The sequence below is a fragment of the Mirounga angustirostris genome, unplaced genomic scaffold (assembly GCF_029215605.1).
Source record: "Mirounga angustirostris isolate CCGP_5_RB_7025 unplaced genomic scaffold, mMirAng1.0.hap1 SCAF_5, whole genome shotgun sequence".
NCBI classification, from domain to species: Eukaryota; Metazoa; Chordata; class Mammalia; order Carnivora; family Phocidae; genus Mirounga; species Mirounga angustirostris.
The window spans coordinates 143,213,953-143,233,069 of record NW_026991713.1 but is presented as its reverse complement, the minus strand read 5'-3'; the positions used below and the strand labels follow the sequence as shown (position 1 = coordinate 143,233,069).

The window sequence follows — 19,117 nt, the reverse complement described above, 5'->3', positions numbered from 1 at the left end:
AGGTGTAGGCAACCCACTAACCCAGTTTTTGTCTATGGATTTGCCTGTTCTGGACATTTCATATAAATGGAATCACACAATCCATGGCCTTCGGTGTCTGGTTTCTCTCACTCAGCATCATGTCTGCAAGGGTCACCCAGGTGGCAGCATGAATCTGAGCTTCATTTCTTCTTATGGTTTGAATAATATTCCACCACAGTTTGTGGATGGATAGACCACAATTTGTTTATCCATCCATCTGTTGATGGACGTTTGAGTTGCTTCCACTTTTTGGCTATCATGAGTAATGCTGCTATGAACATTTGTGTACAAGTTTTTGTGTGGACCCATTTTCATTTCTCTTGGGTACACACCTGGGCCTGGAAGTGCTGAGTTGTATGGTGACCCTATATTTATCTTTTTGAGAAACTGCCAGACTGGTTTTCACAGTGGGACTCGTGAATTTTTTTTTTTAAGATTTTATTTATTTGAGAGAGAGAGAATGAGAGAGAGAGAACACACGAGAGGGGATAGGGTCAGAGGGCAAAGCAGACTCCCTGCCGAGCAGGGAGCCCGATGCGGGACTCGATCCAGGGACTCCAGGATCATGACCTGAGCCGAAGGCAGTCGCTTAACCAACTGAGCCACCCAGGCGCCCGGGACTCGTGAATTTTTAAATCCAGCATGTGACTCTTGATCTTGGGGTCATGAGTGCAAACCCCATGTTGGGCGTAGTTTACATGTTCCTTTTTTTTTCTTTTTTTAAGATTTTATTTATTTGACAGAGAGAAACACAGAGAGAGCAGGAACACAAGCAGGGGGAATGGGAGAGGGAGAAGCAGGGAGCCCAACACGGGGCTCGATCCCAGGACCCCAGGATCATGACCTGAGCCAAAGGCAGATGCATAACGACTGAGCCACCCAGGCGCCCCTGTTGGGTGTAGTTTAAAGTGTTCCTTCCAGTGCCCACAGTTTGGTCTCTAAACACCACTCCCCACTAACAGGAACCGAGACTCTGTAGAGAAATGACTGAATCAGGTCTGAGGAAGGGAATGTTGAAGATGAGCCTGGAACATTTTGTCCTTTAAGGAACCAAGGCCACTTTCTGAGACAGAGGGTCAAGTCAAAGGGCTCAGAAGCCAGCTCACAGGCCAAAGATGAGAACACGTAAGTGACAAAAGAAATAGTAACTTAACTGATTGAGCGAATTGAACACATTAAAACCCATGATTCACAGTGACATTCACAAAAAGAAATTAAAAAAAAACAAAACAAAACCCAGAAACCTCCATTTGCCACCATATATTGGAGGTGTCTTTAGCAGTGATATCATTCCTGAACACCGGTAATTAAGGAAATCATTGTTCTTGTCTTTCCTGCAAGAACCATATTTCAGGGTAATTGGCTCAAGCTGATGAGGGAGAGCTCTTCTTTATGGATTTCCAGCTGGTAAATGGAGAAGCAGTGCTAAGATTAGAGAACTCACCATTTTGCAACCATGAAATAACCAGTTCAGGAAACAATTCTCAATTTATGAGGAAGCCACTAGAAGAATGGCCAATGAGGCAATAGACATTTCCAGGGTGCCAAAGGGTCACCCCCAAATCACTTGCTGCTTATAAGGCGGGAATGTACCTTTACAGTGATGACATCAGCCTAGCATCGCTGGGCTCTGATGAATCTGCTTCACCACTGAAGGGACCACCGGCCAGCATGACCTACCTGCCGACCCAAGGTGACACAAAGTGCACAGCACCCCAAGAAGACTCTTTCCCCCAGCTTCCTATTTTGAAAACTTTTAAATCTACAGAAAAGTTGCAAGAATAGTCCAAAGGACCACTTGGACATCCATTTAATCAACTTTTAACATTTTACCACATTTTCTTTATCTGTACATATGTGTATCCGTTCATTTTCTGAATCATTTCAGAGTGAATTGCAGACATGATATATCACCCCTACCTATAAAAAGTTAAACAGAGGATTACCATATGACCCAGCAATTCCACTCCTGGCTATCTACCCAAAAGAACTAACAACAGGCATTCAAACAAAAATGTGTACATGTATGTTCACAGCACCATTATTCATAATAGTCAAAGGTGGAAACAACCCAAGTGTCCATCAACAGATGAATGAATAAACAGAATGTGGTCTCTCTTGTCGATGGAATTAGTATTCAGCTATAAAAAAGAATGGAGATCTGATCCATAAATGAACCTTGAAAATATGATGCTAAGTGCCAGAAGCCAATCACAAAAGGTCACAGTTTGTATGATTCCATTTATATGAAATGTCTAGAATAGGCAAACCCACAGAGACAGAAAGAAGGCCGGTGGTTCCCAGGGGCTGGGGGGGTGCTGCCTAAATGGGTATGGGCTTCTTTTTGGGGAGATGATAGTGTCTTACCACCAGACAGAGGTAGTGCTTACACAACACTGTAAATGTACAAAATGCCACTGATTTAGTCATTTTAAAATGGTTAAAGGTTAACCAGCTGGGTGTGGAGCCTGCTTGAGATTCTCTCTCCCTCCCCCACCTCCCCATGTGTTCTCTTTCTCTAAAACAGAAAGACCATGATACCTCACTCATAAATACCATAGTACTCATGAGGACATTTTTTTTTTTTAAGCTTTATTTATTTATTTTTGAGATGGGGAGGGGCAGAGGGAGAGAGAGAATCTCAAGCTGACCCTGCGCTGATCATGGAGCCCGACGTGGGGCTCGATCTCACGACCCTGAGATCACGACCTGAGCTGAAACCAAGAGTCAGAGCCTCCACCAACTGTGCCCCCCCACGCCCCCCCACCGTGAGGACATTTTCTTACGTGACCGCAACACCCTCAGGACACCGAACACACGAACAGGAATTCCTGACTTTGCACCAATTCCCAGCCCATGTGTAGAGCTGGCGCAACTGAACCAGGACACAAGCCAGGTCTCCTCATGAGCTGCGTTTGGTTGTTTTGTCTCTGGAGACACTTGTAATCTAGAACAGTGTCTGTCTCCACTCTTTTCCCCACCCCATCATTGAATTATTGAGGAAAAGTAGGTCAGTTTTCTGTAGATGACTGGACTCACTCAGGCTGCGATTCCGCACTGATCTGTGACTTTTATGAGGAACGTGTCCCTGAGAGAAACACGTCCGTATCTGTTTTGCTTGTCGTTACATCCACTGTAGGTGCCCACTGCGCAGTTGATGAACGAACAAATCCTCGTTTTGTGGAGGAGGAAGCTGAGGCTCAGGGAGGTCATACCACTTGGGGCCCATGGCCACTCAGGGGGAGCTGGGACTTGCTCCCAGGGCTGCTGGACTCTGAACCCAAACTTCAGGAGCTGCACAGCACTGTAATTGTTGGTTTGACTGTTGCTGTCTCTCTACTGGACAGTCCTGATCAAGGCAGGGGCTGGGACTCATTATCAACATTTCTCCAGAGTCTGGCTTATCACAGGTGGTCAGTAAATGACAGAAGAGGAAATAAATGATCAGCAGATCTCCCCTGCCCCCTCACCGCCACCTTGCCATGCCCCTTTGCTGGGCCAGGCAGGAGAGTTATGGTAGTCAGCCTCCAAGGTGCTCCTGGCCCACACCTCTTGGTCCTCACACCCTCTCACACGGAGTAGGGCTCGCCTGTGGAACCATAGGATGCTACAGAAATGATGCGGTGTGGCTGTCCTAGAAGACAATACACAGCTCCCGTAGGGCTCTCCTGGGTCACTCGCTCTGGGGAAGTAGGCTACCATGTTGTGATGCCACTCAGGCAGACTTGAGGAGAAATCTGAGTGGCAAGGAAGTACAGTGTCTTGCTGACAGCCACAGGAGGGTGCCATCTTGGAAATGGCACTTTAGTGGTCTGAAGCCCTGGATGGCCTCTTGACTGCAGCCTCACGGGAGAATCTGAGTCCCTCAGCTAAGCTGCTCCCCAATTCCTGGCCCTCAGCAACTCTGAGCACTTGTCGTTTCAAGGTGTCACATTTCAGGGCTACTTGTTATGCAGCAGGTGACGGCTGCTATGGGGTACTCACCTTGGTGCTCAGGTCCTTGCTCAGCTGCTCCAGAGCTTTCTTCCAGTCATCTTCATGGGTCACGACCCTGAAGAGCATGCCCTGAATCATCTCGTTGAGCTCTGTCACCACTGTCTCCAGGTCGGCCCGGCTCGCCTTGCTTGCCAGGGTGCTCCTGTCGGCTTTCTAGAGACACAGGGGACTCAGGGAGCCAGGGATGCTGGGGTGGGAGCAGGAGGAAGTTGGGGGATCCAACCACTCTGGTCTGTGTTTTTTAGTCCGGGACCCTGAATGCCCGGCCTTGGTTTAAATTCAACCTTGGGGTCTAACTGGCTCAAACATGACTGTCATGTCTAAGCCAAGGTCTTCCTGTGGATAGAGAAGCTGGTCCATGACTTTTAAGTTCACATAATAAATTGTCATTAATCCTGAGTCACTGAAAATAGGAGTTGACAGGACAACTTTGGGGAAGCTTCCCTAGCCTTTCTATATGAGAAAGATGGAAGGAAACTGTGGGAGGTTCTCTGCCTGGTTTTTGTCTTGGCTGGATGACTCCATTCCCCTGGGTGGGAGAGCTGGGCTCAGGATGCACAGGCGGGAGGAGAGAGGAAGCTGCTCACTCATCTCTTTCTTTCTTTCTTTCCTTTTTTTTTTTTTTTAAAGATTTTATTTATTTATTTGAGAGAGCGAGAATGAGAGAGAGTACATGAGAGGGGGGAGGGTCAGAGGGAGAAGCAGGCTCCTCGCTGAGCAGGGAGCCCGGTGTGGGACTCGATCCCGGGACTCCAGGATCATGACCTGAGCCGAAGGCAGTCGCTTAACCAACTGAGCCACCCAGGCGCCCCCCCCCCTTTTTTTTTAAGATTTTCTTTGAGAGAGAGAGAGAGACTGTGCACGAGTGCAAGCATGAGCTCAAACATGAGGGGGGAAGGGGCAGAGGGAGAAGCAGACTCCCTACTGAGCAGGGAGTCTGATGCAGGGCTCGATCCCAGGACCCTGGGATCATGACCTGAGCTGAAGGCAGATGCTTAACCGACTGAGCCACCCAGGCGCCCCCACTCACCTCTTTCAACTCCTGCTCCATCACACTTTTGTCCACCTTGTGCATTTCAAGGTTTTTAATTTGAGCATGGACAATCTAAGAACAGAAGAAAATGGCATGTTCCCCATCCCTGGATACCTTGGAAATAACGTCTTCCTCCCACGTCCACACCTGCCACGCTGCTGGGAAGGGACAATGGGGCCAGGTGGCTAGCAGGTAGGGTGGGCATGTCCAAAGGTGTGGATTCCAGATGCCCAGACCAGAAGGGAAGGAACGTGAGCCTTGGGACAAGATGTCCCCTCAGAGGTGGCATCGTAGGAACTTGGTGGCACAGGGGGAGGGGAGCAGACTTGAGGAAGGAAAATGTAAACGAGTGTCAACACTTTGGTTCCCTGGAAGTTTGAGGCAAGTTCAGCTCTTATCTGTAATGGGGTCCCGGTGAGAACTGGAGTCTATTTATCCACCAAGCACTTACATGGCGCACATGCTGTGCCCCAGTGTTGGGGGGAAACTCTCATATCCTACCCCCTCACTCCACGAAGAACCAGCTCCATCCGTTAACTCTGCCCGCTCTCCACTTTCCGGACCCTCCCTGTGACAGCAGCCGCGGCTAACCTGCTTGGGAAGAGCCTCAGAGCCTCACACCTTCTGAGCCATGTCCCCAGAGCCTTGTCCCCAGCCACATTTTCTCCAAAGCTGGAAATAGGCTTCTGCTGCTTCCTTCATGTCTGGTTTCCCTCTCACCGTTAGAAACAGAGCCCCCAAACTTTGAGCTGGCACCTGGCAGCCGGAATCATGAATTCATTTCACACCCTCCTTTATAGCTCAGTATGACCACTGGGGTGTAAATGGAAGTGGGCAGGAAGTAGGTAGGAAAAATAAGAAATATTTAATGAAGTATGTCCTCTCCACTGCCGGCTTGAAGACAGAGTTAATGACTGGAGTGCCAGTAGCCATCTTGTTCCTTGAGGTGAGCTTGGGAATGGAAGTCATACACCATGGAGTTCTATACCAGCTCTGGACCAACCACCTCTGAGTTTCTTGACTGTGAATGGGAAATACACTTACACCTGGTTTAAGTCAGTTATTTGTGGGCGGGGGGAGAGATTAGGTTATCTGAAGTTGAACCTAATTCTAATAAATGCCAAGTTCCATTACATCCACCTTGCCTGAAGATGGGTCCCCAAGGTCTAGAATGGGAAGTGGAGGTGTGGAAGGAAGGCCCTGTTTGGGCCTCAAGTCAGGTTGCTTCCTCCAACCCCACATCAGCAGAGAGCCCTGACCTTTTGGAGTCATCAGGCCCAATATTAATACTTACATCTCCACTTGGCTCTTTCTAGTTAAAATCTAGAAATAAAGAGGACTGATTAGGCTTAGATCTTCTAACTTCTACTGTTAGGGTCACCGGCGTACTGGGTTGATTAACATCTTCCCCAAAATCCATACCTTCCCAGAACCTGTGAATGTGGCCTTATTTGGAAATAGGGTCTTTGCAGATGTATTAGTTAAGATGAGGTCATACTGGAATCCATCGACTGATGTCCTTATAAGGAGATGAAGACAGACACACAGAGGGAATAGGGAAACAAGAGATTGGACGGATGTGGCCACAAGCCAAGGAATGCCTGGAGCCGCCAGAAATTGGAAGAGGCAAGAATCCTCCCCCAGAGCCTTCCGTCAGAGCAAGGTCCTGCCAACACTTGGATTTGGGGCTTTTAGCCTCCAGAACGTGATGGAACAGGTGCCTAGTGTTTTCGATCATTTCTTACGGTAGCCCCAGGAAACAAATACACCCAAGTCAGTGGAAGAACCGGGATTCAAACCCAGGCCTATCTAACCCACAGCCAGAGCTCTGAACCCTAACACCAGGCTGCCTCCCGGCCGGGTGAACCTAACTGGCTTCTTTGCCTGGATCGGTTTTCTGCTCTTTCAGGGGGCACTAATCCCATGCCTCTCCCACAGGCTGGAGAGACAAGAAGTGGCATCTTCTGGCTAATTCTGGCAGAGTCAGCACTCCGTACCCACTGGCCACCTTATCCGTGTCCTCCCGCACCAAGCCCAAACTCTGAATATCACCGTTTGTTCCAGGAATGGTTTTGGAATGTAGCCTCTGGCTTATGGAAGACACTTGTCCCCTTGCAAAACGCAAATCACATTTTCCGTAAGGTCCGTAAGAAAGAGTTTGGCCCCCACTTATTTTCTGGCTGGGTTCTCGGTGGGAAACTCTCAGAGAAGCACGCCAAGGGGATGGAAACATTTCCGTCTTGACTGGATGGTGGGGGCATGGCTACACAAACAGGCGGACATGGACTGAGCTCTTAGACTTAAGACTCGGGCATTTTGGGGCACCTGGGTGGCTCAGTTGGTTAAGCGACTGCCTTCGGCTCAGGTCATGATCCTGGAGTCCCGGGATCGAGTCCCGCGTCGGGCCCCCTGCTCGGCGGGGAGTCTGCTTCTCCCTCTGACCCTCCTCCCTCTCATGCTCTCTGTCTCTCATTCTCTCTCTCTCAAATAAATAAATAAAATCTTTAAAAAAAAAAAAAAGACTCGGGCATTTTACTGTGTATAAATTACACTCCAGTTAAAAATAAACAAATGCACCACTGACCCCTCCCCCCGAAGGGCCTGGAGGGTGTCTGTCTTGCTGACCGCAGCATCACCAGCCACGAGCAGGGTGTCTGGTGCAAAGTGGATGCTGGTAGCAGGGGCTGAATGACTCAGTGAATGAATAAGAGGATTTCTTGTGCCACCTGCTGTGTTCCTGATGTTTCTTGCAGACATCCAGGGAGAGCGTCACATCTCCAGATGTTGCAAGAGAACCACGGCGGATGGGTCTGCCCTCCCTCGTTTCCTCGGGAAGGGCTCCACAGGGCTGCTGATTTCTTATCGCCTGTATTCATTTAGGAAATATTTAACGAAACATGGGTTGTATATGGAACCCTGCTCCAGGTCCTTCCAGGGTTAACTTTTATAAGCAGCGGATTCCTGTTGGCACAGGGGCAGGCAGCACAAAGGCTGACTTGTTCTGTTTGGCACTGTTTGGTCAGGCCTTGTCCTCTGCAGTTTCCCTCGACAAGCGACAGCTACTCGGGAGGCAGACAGTGAGCGACTCCCTCCCCCAGCGTAGGGCAGGCCAGAGCGCTGGCTCCTGTCTCCACCGGGGGAGGCACCCTGCAGGGCACAGCAGCCCAGCCTCTCCACAGGGCAGGTGACAGGGAGGGCCTGGAGCTGGCCAGAGACAAGGGAGTTCCCAATCTCGGCATTCACAAAAGTCTGCGCCGGCAAGCCTGCGGCCCCTCTGGCCACACACAGCACCCTCACCCTCGCTCAGGCTACGACTGGTTCCCCTTTCAGGAGTTCTTTCCGCAACAAAGGCGCCCTGTGTGTGTCGTAGCCTGATTCCTCTGTGTCATGGTCTTGGGAGGGAGAGATAAGCCTTTGCCTTGCGCCTCCTACATCCTCGTGCATCCCACCAATAGCCCCCTGACTTGGAATCGGAAGCCCCCATGGAAACCATCTCCATTGGTTTTGTGTGGGGTTTTGTCTCTTATACTCTGAGGGAAGGTCACCTCCTCCTGCTAGGAATGACTCTGAGTCCTCCTCCAAAGGTCGGGGACACCTCTGAGACAAGGCACGGACTGGACAGGTCCTGAGGACCATCAGGTCAGGGTCATCAGGCCAGCTGAGTCAGACCCTCCAGGCCCATGGGAGTGGGTGTTGGGCCGAGTGAGCCCCAGCTAGGCGCTCTGTGTCTACACAATTGTGGGGTCAGCAAATCTGCCGTTTCAGAAAGACACCCCCCACCTCGCCCCATGCCCCAATGCTGAGAATTCACCAACAATCTGGCTTAGGGGAAACGTTAGGAACCTAAGAGTTGATGCAAGAGATCCTCTTATTCATTCACTGATTCCTTCAGCACATTTTGAGCATTTGCTATGCGCCAGGCACCCTTCTGGGGTGGCTGACCCAGCGGTCTGTAACACAGACATTGCTCAGGCCCTCGTTTCTATGTTTGGGGGTGCAAGCGGGGGTGGTGGAATTTGTCTGTTTCCACTGAGGTGTAATTCACACAAAGTAAAATGCCAGTGCAGCGGCCCTGGTTTCCCCACCATTGCTGTATCCGTGAGACCTTCAGGGAGGGTCCAAATGTCCAAGCGAGGAGCCCTCCCTGCAGCTGCCCAGCCAAGCCCCCAGACCTTCAAGTCATCCAAGCGAATCTGCAGCTTCTCCACTGCCCTGTCCAGCACGATGTGGTGATTCTTTATCTTCTCTATCTGGTGACCCCAAACTCTCTTGAGTTCCTCCTCCTAAAAGGGGGAGACACGGACACAAAGGCCTCTGCTTCTAAGGTCACCATGGCTGGAGAAGGGGCATGAAGAGTATACCAGGCCAGTGCGTCTCCAGCCTGCCACCTCGGTGGCCCCCAAAGACCCTTGCCACGGGAACCACACAGGCACAACCCACTGGGACCCCTGCACCTGCCAGGTCTGCCTCCTCGGTCCCACTGACTCCCCCAGGCTGCCTTTCAGCTATGGGACAGACAAACGCTGTCCTGGGTCAGGGACTCTGCCATCAGCCCACCTCAAGCCGCCCATCCCCTGAAGCTCTTTCTGCCTGGGGCACTCGCCTTTATCCTGGATCTCTGGAGGCTCCCGATCTTTTCCTGCAGTACGTCCACTGTCGTCCCAAGCTTGGAGGAGGCTCCCATATTAGCTGAAAGCAAAGGAGGGGGTGGCTGTCTGGGGCAGGGATGGGCAAAGAGGCTTCATCTAGAGCTCCACCTGCTTCTGAAAGGAGTCGTTGGAAGTAGTACTGTCCAAAGCAAGAGAATATGAGCCTGGGGGCCTCTGAGGTCATTTAAAATTTTCTAGGAGCCACATTCTTTAAACAAATCAAAAAAGGAAGGGGCCCTGGGTGCCTCTGTCAGTTAAGTGTCCGTCTCTTGATATGGTTTAGGTCATGATCTCAGGGTTGTGAAATTGAGCCCCCCATCAGGCTCCATGCTCAGCGAGGAGTCTGCTGGAGATTCTCTCTCTCCCTCTCCCTCTGCCCCTACCCCCACTTGTGCTCTCTCTCTAAAATAAATAAATCTTTGAAAATAAAAAAAAAAGGAACAGGTAAAATTAATTTTGATATTTTATTTAACCCAATATATTCAAAATAGTATCATTTCAATATGGGATAAAAAGAAGTGAGATATCTTATGTTCATGTTTTCATATTGTTTTTAATATCTGATGTGCACTTCACACTTAGAGCACATTTGTGCTGGACCTCGCCCCATGTCACATGCCCGATAGCCACGTGTGCCTCCTGGTTATCATATTAGACAGCACAGGCCTAGGGAGGCCTCTCTGGAATTTACTCCCCTCTCAGTAAAGACCCTGAGTTGGGGCACCTGGCTGGCTCAGTTGGTAGAGCATATGACTCTTGATCTTGGGGTCGTGAGTTTGAGCCCTGTGTTGGGAACAGAGGTAACTCCAAAAAAAAAAAAAAAAAAGGTCCTGAGCAAAACTACAAAGCACCTTATTTATGAGAGTATATGAAGTGCATTATCTCACCACAAGATAGAAAGGGGGATTTAACAAAGAAGGAGGGGGTAAAAAAAAGTACCCTATATCAAGTTCCCGACAAGAGGTTAAAAACTAACATACAGGACACACCTAGGAAGGGAGGAGAAATCTGAGCCAAGATAGGTTTACAAACTATCTTGAGTTTTCTTAACAAAAGTGGCAGCTGGTCAGAAGTAGAATTTGGGCTATTATGGCTTTACCTTTTAAATTTAAATCTATTACTATCGTATTCTCAGCTGCACACCCGTATTCACTGAGAGCAGCCTAGTTTATTTAGCTGGCTGAAGTTCCACGTCTTCTTTCCAAGATTTGTAGAACAGCACTGCCAATTAAGGGTAACGCCACCTATAGACTTGACGTAATTCAACTACTGCGCTTGGCAGGGAGCAAAAAAAAAAAAGCAATGAGGGGCCTGGGTGGCTCAGTTGTTAAGCGTCTGCCTTCGGCTCAGGTCATGATCCCAGGGTCCTGGGATAGAGCCCCGCATCAGGCTCCCTGCTCAGCGGGAAGCCTGCTTCTCCCTCTCCCACTCCCCCTGCTTGTGTTCCCTCTCTCGCTGTGTCTCTCTCTGTCAAATAAATAAATAAAATCTTAAAAAAAAAAAAAAAAAAAAGCAAGATAACGATTCAAACAACGTAGGGCAATGGGCCTCACAGTGGGTCCCCTCGGCCAGCAGCAGAATCAGCTGCTGGAATGACTGAGACATGCAAATTCTTGGGCTCTGCCCAAACCAACCACATCAGAAGCTCCAGGGGTGGGGCGCAGCCCCCTGGGGATGCTGAGGGGAGCACAAGGTTGAAAACTACTCAACTAGGCTATTCTGCCCTCCACTCCCCTCAGCGAGCATTTTGCCCGTCAAAGGCATAAAATCGGAGCATAAATCTATCGTTTCGGCTGCCACCCAGAAAGCTTCTGTGGTCTTTAAGGATACGTATGTTTGCCCGGCAGTAGCTCCTAACCCCACACGGACCACATCATCTGGGGTCTGTTCAGTGGGTCATTCTGGTGGGATCCAGACTTATTGAAACATTGTACAGTAGGGCTGTGTTGTATGGACTGTGGAAGGGGAGTTTTCCAGAGTCATTGTGACATGCGATTTTCCTTCTTCAGGGCCAGCGTTAGACCCTAACCACCCCTCTCCCCTATGAGAAGACCTCACGGTACATTCGTGGTGAAAGAACAGACTAGTAAGAGGCAGATGCTGAAGCCAAAGGAATGAACGGCTAATGGTTAATACAGCTTTTGTTGGGGGAGCTCAATGAAGGAGACGAGGGACTTCTCGAAGGCTGCAGGGAGGGAGGGCCTGAACCAGGCCAGGCCTACCTAGGTAATTCAAGCGCTGTTGAAGGGTGGATGACAGCTGGGCAAACTCTTCTTTCAGGGAGTCGTGTCTAATGGGCATCTGGGCTATGCGGCCCATGGAGTACCTGACGGCCGTCTTCTTGTCTTCAGGGGTCACAGCCTTTTGGGCGGCCAGCATGACCTGGGACAGGGTCCTTTCAGGAGGGAGGCTGGTAACAGGGTACAGCGGAGAGAGGTCCTCACCCAACACCTTCAAGTCCTCCACCTCTGTGTCCTCAGTGAAAGCCAAGGCCCCGCGGGAAGAGCCCGCACCCAGGCTGTCTGCGAATGCCCCTAAGGGCCCGGATGCAGCCACGGATGTTGCTGTGGTGGCCAACTTGGTGGCAGGGGCGTCCCTGACAGCCTTGGCGACAACCTCGGCTCTCCGGGCCGCTGAGGTGGCAGCCGTTGTGTAGGAGGCCGCGGCGGCGGCCGCGATGGCCGCAGTGGTCTTCAGGCGCTGAAGGGCAGACTGGGGAGTCTTAGCGGGTGCTTCTTTGGGGACCCCAGCCCTGGGGGCCCTGTCCTGAGGGGCTGGCACGTCCTGGGATACATAGTCTTCCTCAATTTCTGAGACAGCTGGGAGCAGGTGCACCTTTGCCTGGCCAGACTGTGACTGCAGCAGACGGGGCCACACTGAGCTAAACTCCCTGGCTGGCAGTGGGGACCTGAAGTCCTGGGACTGTGCAGGCTCCAAGAAGCCTGAGCCCCAGAAGGGCCACGTGCTAGCCCTGGACAAGCCTCTGGGGGAAGGCCAGCGTTCTCCCGGCATAGGCTGAAGCCCTGGGGCAGGTGCACGCCCGGGGGCAGTCCCAGGTCCAAGGGCAGGCCAAGGTCCAGGGCCAGGCCCAGGTATGAATGGAGGCCAAGGTGGTAGTGTGAACCCCGGTGTCAGACTGGGCCCCGGCACAGGCCCCGGAGCAGGTATGGCCTCGGGCTGTGGCCCCGGTGTGGGCATAGACCCGGGCTCAAGCCCCGGAGCCTGCCCTGGCCCCTGGGCCCCAGTGAGTAGAACAGCTTGGTCATATTCCTCCTCCTGTAGCTGCCTGGGGGTCTCGTAATGCCAGATAGTCTCCAGTAACCTGGGGCTCTGGATGGCCTCTGAGATCTGGACACGACCAACAGCTTCACGGTACTCGGTGGTCTGAGGAAGACCAGTATCTGGGAGCTGCTCCACCAACTGCCACAGGTCCGAATCCTCAATCTGTGTTGGACCAGCTCCTCTTGCAGAAGTTCCCTGCAGAAAAGGGGCGAGGCTGCCCAGGGCTGCTCCAGGCCAGCTCAGCGGTCACCCTGCCTTCCCCGACCCTCCGCTGCTGCCCCTCCTTTTCCTCCTTCACTCACGGGGTTGAACATGGCCTCGTGGAGGCTGCTCCAGAGCACCACGTCCTCAGCTTTGGGGATGGTGAGGATTTTGCTCTGGAGAGTAACCTGGGGGGCAGGAGAGGAGGTTGAGAATGAGGGGTGATGCCCTCGGTGGCTCCTTTGTCCACACTTGCCTTTCTAGATTGTGTTGTCTTCCTTACTCTTCCCTGCCCGCAGCACCCCCGCCTGGAGGTCAGGGGAGTGGGAAGGGAAGCGGAAGCTCTTACCACTTCCCGCTGCAGTGCACTCATCATCCTGCTCTGTCCTTTCAGATCTTCGAACAAAGTATCCATTCTTTCTGGCTGCATCTGTCAAATAAGCCGAGTCCATGGGCCAGGGGTGCAGGTTCTGGTCCTGGCCCTGCTTGCCCCACAGCTCAAAGACAAGGACTCAGCTCTAAGTGACTGAATTGGAGAAGGAAGAACAGATTCTAAAGCAAGTGTTTCCCAGGGAGTGGGAAAGGGGTGGAAGACGGTTTCCTGGGAAAATAAGTTTGGAAAATGCTGGGCTTAAAAAGTATTCAATGGGGCGCCTGGGTGGCTCAGTTGGTTAAGCGATTGCCTTCGGCTCAGGTCATGATCCTGGAGTCCCTGGATCGAGTCCCGCATCGGGCTCCCTGCTCGGCGGGGAGTCTGCTTCTCCCTCTGACCCTCCCCCCTCTCATGTGCTCTCTCTCATTCTCTCTCTCTCAAATAAATAAATAAAATCTTTAAAAAAAAAAAAAGTATTCAATGGGCTTCTACAGTGCAGGACTTCTCAGAGCCTTTAGTGGGCAAAAAAAAAAGTATATTAAGAATCTCCAAGAGGTAGGCTGAGGAGGCACTGTTTTCTCCAACAGATTTGTTGAAGGAATCTTTTTAGTGTTTTTTTTTTTTTCTTTGTAGTGTTTTGTGATGCCCTTTCTTCTCAGATGGGAGCTACCCAGACCAAGTTCTCACAGTTGCCATGACAATCAAATGTGTACACTGACCTGTGAATTGGGGATAATACACCAAACCATGCTATCCGGGGACAAGTTGTAAAACCTCAGCCACAATACCAGCCTGCCGGTGTGGAGGCCTGGCCTCTGAGCTCAGCTCTGACTCACCAGCTGTGACCTCAGGCTTCAGGGATTCTGTGTCCTTACACATCATGGTAAGGAGTGAGTATGTACCTGGGTTGATGTCCTTGTGACTCTCAAGGGCGAGAGCCTGTGTGCCTGTGCTAGGTTTATTCCACATTTCAGTGTGGACAGAGCTTTACAGAATAGGAAAAGGTGTTCTCTTTCTGCTAAGTTGTTGGTATGCAAGCCTGGAGTCTTAGGGAGTACCTGCCTGAGAATGAAGCCAACCCACAGAAAAACATCACTGACAGAGAGATGTTGATGGAGTGTGAGCACTTAGATCTGGTTGTACCTGAAGGCAACTGTGGACTTTTTAGTAAATGAGACATTAAATTCTCTTCTTTTGCCTAAGCCATGATGAAGTAGGTTTCTGTTACCTACAAATGATGTCATAACCCAGAAGTGTGGGAGCCATGGAGAGTTTAGTGGGATGGGCCAAGTGGCTGGGCAATGTCTAACCCCTTCTCCTGCTCTCATAGCTGTGTTCTTTGACTAAGAATAGGCTGCTTAGATGTACCCTGTCACCCCAACCACCTGAGGTCCAAGTAGCATGGCCAGCCCAGAAGATGCTGGAGAGGGTCTACCTTGTCAACTATGTCCTTCAGTCTGTCCACATCCTTTCTGAGAGTTTCAATGGTGTTCCTGAGTGCATAAATGTCAGTAAGCAAATCCTGCAGAGTCTTCATGGACTAAAGGGGAAGAAGAGGGGAAAATGTAAAGTTTGGTGTGGTTGGGGGAAAAGGCATATAAAATGCAGAAACTCTCTGTTGTTGGCCATGATCCAAGAAGTCCTCTTAGCTCTACCAAGGCCTGGGCTGGAACATGCTCAGAGGCCAGCAAATGACACCAAAGTCAATGCTGAGATCTCAGGTGGCCTGGGTGGGAAGGAGACAACTCTGCATTTGAATGCATTCATTAACCAGGCGTCTCATTATGAAACATGTCAGGACTTTCAGTGGGAGTAACTGGAACATCAGCAAGGCAGTTATGATCAGAGTTACATTTTTATTTATTTACTTATATATTTTTTAAAGATTTTATTTATTAGAGAGAGAGAGAGCACGAGAGGAGCAAGGATCAGAGGGAGAGGGAGAAGCAGACTCCCTGCGGAGCAGAAAACCTGACATGGGGCTTGATCCTGGGACTCTGGGATCGTGACCCGAGCCAAAGGCAGACGTTTAACTGACTGAGCCACCCAGGCACCTCCAGAGTTACATTTTTATTTATTTTTTTATTTTTTTAAAGATTTTATTTATTTATATGAGAGAGAGAGAGAATGAGAGACAGAGAGCATGAGAGGGAGGAGGGTCAGAGGGAGAAGCAGACTCCCTGCTGAGCAGGGAGCCCAATGCGGGACTCGATCCTGGGACTCCAGGATCATGACCTGAGCCGAAGGCAGTCGCTTAACCAACTGAGCCACCCAGGTGCCCCAGAGTTACATTTTTTTTTTTTAAAGATTTTATTTATTTATTTGAGAGAGAGAGAATGAGAGACAGAGAGCATGAGAGGGAGGAGGGTCAAAGGGAGAAGCAGACCCCCTGCCGAGCAGGGAGCCCAATGTGGGACTCGATCCCAGGACTCCAGGATCATGACCTGAGCCGAAGGCAGTCGCTTAACCAACTGAGCCATCCAGGCGCCCCAGAGTTACATTTTTAAAGGGTCCCTCTGGCTGCATGTGTAGATTGGCCCTGGGAGGGGGAGGATGGAGGCCAGAGGACCAGTGAGGAAACCTCCAGACAAGAGCTAATGAGCTGATGGCTCATAGCTCAGCTCCACCACTGACTGGGATTGTAATTGCATCTTCCTAGGTTTTAGATTCTGTAATCATAAAATGAGTATAAAAAATGTAATGATGAGGGACGCCTGGGTGGCTCAGTCGGTTAAGCACCTGCTTTCGACTTGGGTCATGATCCCAGAGTGTTGGGATCGAATCCCACATTGGGCTCCTTGCTCAGCAGGAAGCCTGCTTCTCCCTGTGCCTGCTGCTCCCCACTGCTTGTGCTCTCTCTCTCAAATAAATAAATAAAATCTTTTAAAAATGTGATGATGAAAAAAAAATATGATGATGTATATGAAGGGTCCAGTGCATAGTTAGGCATTCAACTAACAAAAACAACAAACCGCAAAATGGCAAAAGTTCTTCCTATCAGTAATTACATTACATGTAAATGGATTAAACTTTCAGTTAAAAGGCAGACATTGGCAAAATGGATAAGAAAACATGATCCAACCTCATGCTGTCTACAAGAGACACAATGTATAGTCTAAGATACAAATAGGTGAAAAACAAAAAGATAGTAAAAGATATACCATGCAAGCAGTAATCAGAAGGGAACTGGAGGGGTGCCTGGGTGGCTCAGTGGGTTAAGCGTCTGCCTCTGGCTCAGGTCATGATCTTGGGGTCCTGGGGCGGGCCCCATGTGGGGCTCCCTGCTCAGCGAGGAGTCTGCTTCTCTCTCTCTCCCACTGCCCCTGCTTATGCTCTCTCTCTCAGTCACACTCTCTCTCTCAAATAAATAAAATTAAAAAAAAAAAGTGAACTGGAATGGCTATACTACTAATATTGGATAAAATAGACTCTAAGACAAAAATTGTTGCTAGAGACACAGGGGAACATTTATAATGATAAGATGGTCAATCCTTCAGAAAGATATAATAATTATAAACATAATGCACCTAACAACGTAGCCCCAAAATATATGAAGCAAAAATGGACATAACTGAAAGAAGAAATAGGCAATTCAAAAGAATAGTTGGAGACTTCAATACCCCATTTTCAATAATGAATAAAACAACTAGATAGAATATCAGCAAGAAAATAGATTTGCACATTTTTTTTTTTTTTAGATTTTATTTATTTGAGAGAAAGAGCAAGCATGAGCAGGGGGAGGGGCAGAGGGAGAAGCAGAAGCAGACTCCCTGCTGATCAGGGAGCCCAATCTAGGGCCCAATCCCAGGACCCCAAGATCATGACCAGAGCCAAAGTCAGATACTTAACCAGCTGAGCCACCCAGGCACCCCTAGATTTGCACAACACTATAAACCAACTAGACATAACAGACACCTACAGAACACTCCATTCAACAATGTCAGAATACACATTCTTATCAAGCACATACAGAACATTCTATAGGACAGATGGTATGCTAGTCATTAAAACAAGTCCAATATGTTTTAAAAGGACTGAAATCACACAAAATGTGTACTCTGACCACAGTGGATTTAAAGAAAAAATCAGGGCTCCTGGGTGGCTCAGTCGTTAGGCGTCTGCCTTTGGCTCAGGTCATGGTCCCAGGGTCCTGGGATCGAGTCCTATGTCAGGTTCCCTGCTCGGCAGGAAGCCTGCTTCGCCCTCTCCCACTACCCCTGCTTGTGTTCCTGCTCTTGCTAGCTCTCTCTCTGTCAAATAAATAAATAAAATCTTAAAAAAATAAAGAAAAAATCAATAACAGAGGAAACTATTGGAAACTGACAAAGAAATTGAAATTAAACAACACTCTCCTGAATAACCAATGGGTCAAAGAAGAGATCACCAAGGAAATTTAAAAAAAAACAACAAACTACTTTGAGATGAATTAAAATGAAAACATAACACACCAGAACTTATAGGATGCAGCTAAAGCTAACCTTAAGATACTGGGAAAAAGCAGAGCAAACTAAACCTGAAGCAAGCAGAAAAACTAGAGCAATAAAGAGTAAAATGGAAACTAATGAAATAGAGAACAGAAAAATAAGACAGGAAATCAATGAAGCTACAAGCTGGTTCTTTGAAAACATCAACCAAGTTAGCGGATCTTTAGTGAGACTGACCAAGAAATAAAGAGAAGAATCAGAAATACAGGAGGGAACATTACTATTGACCCTACAGAAATAAAAGGATTTATGAAGGAATGCTATGAACAACAGTAGGCCAACAAATTAGTTAAGCTGGATGAAATGGACAAATTCCTAGAAAGACATAAACTACCAAAACTGATTCAAGAAGAAATAGAAAATCTGAATAGACCTAAGACAAGTGAAGACATTGAAATAGTAGTAATAATAATAATAATAATAATAATAATAATAATAATAATAATAATAAAATACCACAAAGAGAGGCCCAGGCACAGATGGCTTCACCAATGCCTTCTATCAGACATTTATTTATTTTAATTTTAATTTTAATTTTATTTTTAGAAAGATTTTATTTATTTGCCAGAGAGAGAGAGAGCACATGAGAGAGAGAGAGAGAGAGAGAATAAGCAGAGGGAGAAGCAGGCTCCCTGCGGAGCAAGGAGTCTGATGTAGGACTCGATCCCAGGACTCTGGGATCATGACCTGAGCCGAAGGCAGACACTTAACCGACTGAGCCACCCAGGCATCCCTACAATTTTATTTTATTTTTTTAAAGATTTTATTTATTTATTTGACAGAGACAGTGAGAGAGGGAACACAAGCAGGGGGAGTGGGAGAGGGGGAACCAGGCTTCCTGTGGAGAAGCGAGCCTGATGCAGGGCTTGATCCCAGGACCCAGGGATCATGACCTGAGCCGAAGGCAGATGCTTAACGACTGAGCCACGCAGGCACCCCTAAAATTTTATTTTTAAGTAATCTCCACATCCAATGTGGGACTCGAACTTACAACCCCAAGATCAAGAGTCACCTGTTCTACCAACTGAGCCAGCCAGGTGCCCCTTCTATCAAAAATTTAAAGGAGAATTAATACTAA

General features: G+C 49.0%; 1 protein-coding gene across 1 annotated transcript in view; it reads right to left on the bottom strand.

Moving 5' to 3' along the window:
* The window catches only part of CUNH16orf96 (chromosome unknown C16orf96 homolog), a 37,839-nt gene that overhangs the window by 11,166 nt on the left and 7,556 nt on the right, over positions 1–19,117 (bottom strand). Inside the window, exons 2-9 of the mRNA XM_064592480.1 lie at positions 14,991–15,095; positions 13,532–13,612; positions 13,284–13,370; positions 11,922–13,176; positions 9,654–9,739; positions 9,223–9,333; positions 5,048–5,122; positions 4,006–4,170 (exon numbers count right to left, since the gene is read on the bottom strand). Coding sequence (XP_064448550.1) covers positions 4,006–4,170; positions 5,048–5,122; positions 9,223–9,333; positions 9,654–9,739; positions 11,922–13,176; positions 13,284–13,370; positions 13,532–13,612; positions 14,991–15,095 — 1,965 coding nt within the window. The remainder of the gene's footprint in view (positions 1–4,005; positions 4,171–5,047; positions 5,123–9,222; positions 9,334–9,653; positions 9,740–11,921; positions 13,177–13,283; positions 13,371–13,531; positions 13,613–14,990; positions 15,096–19,117) is intronic.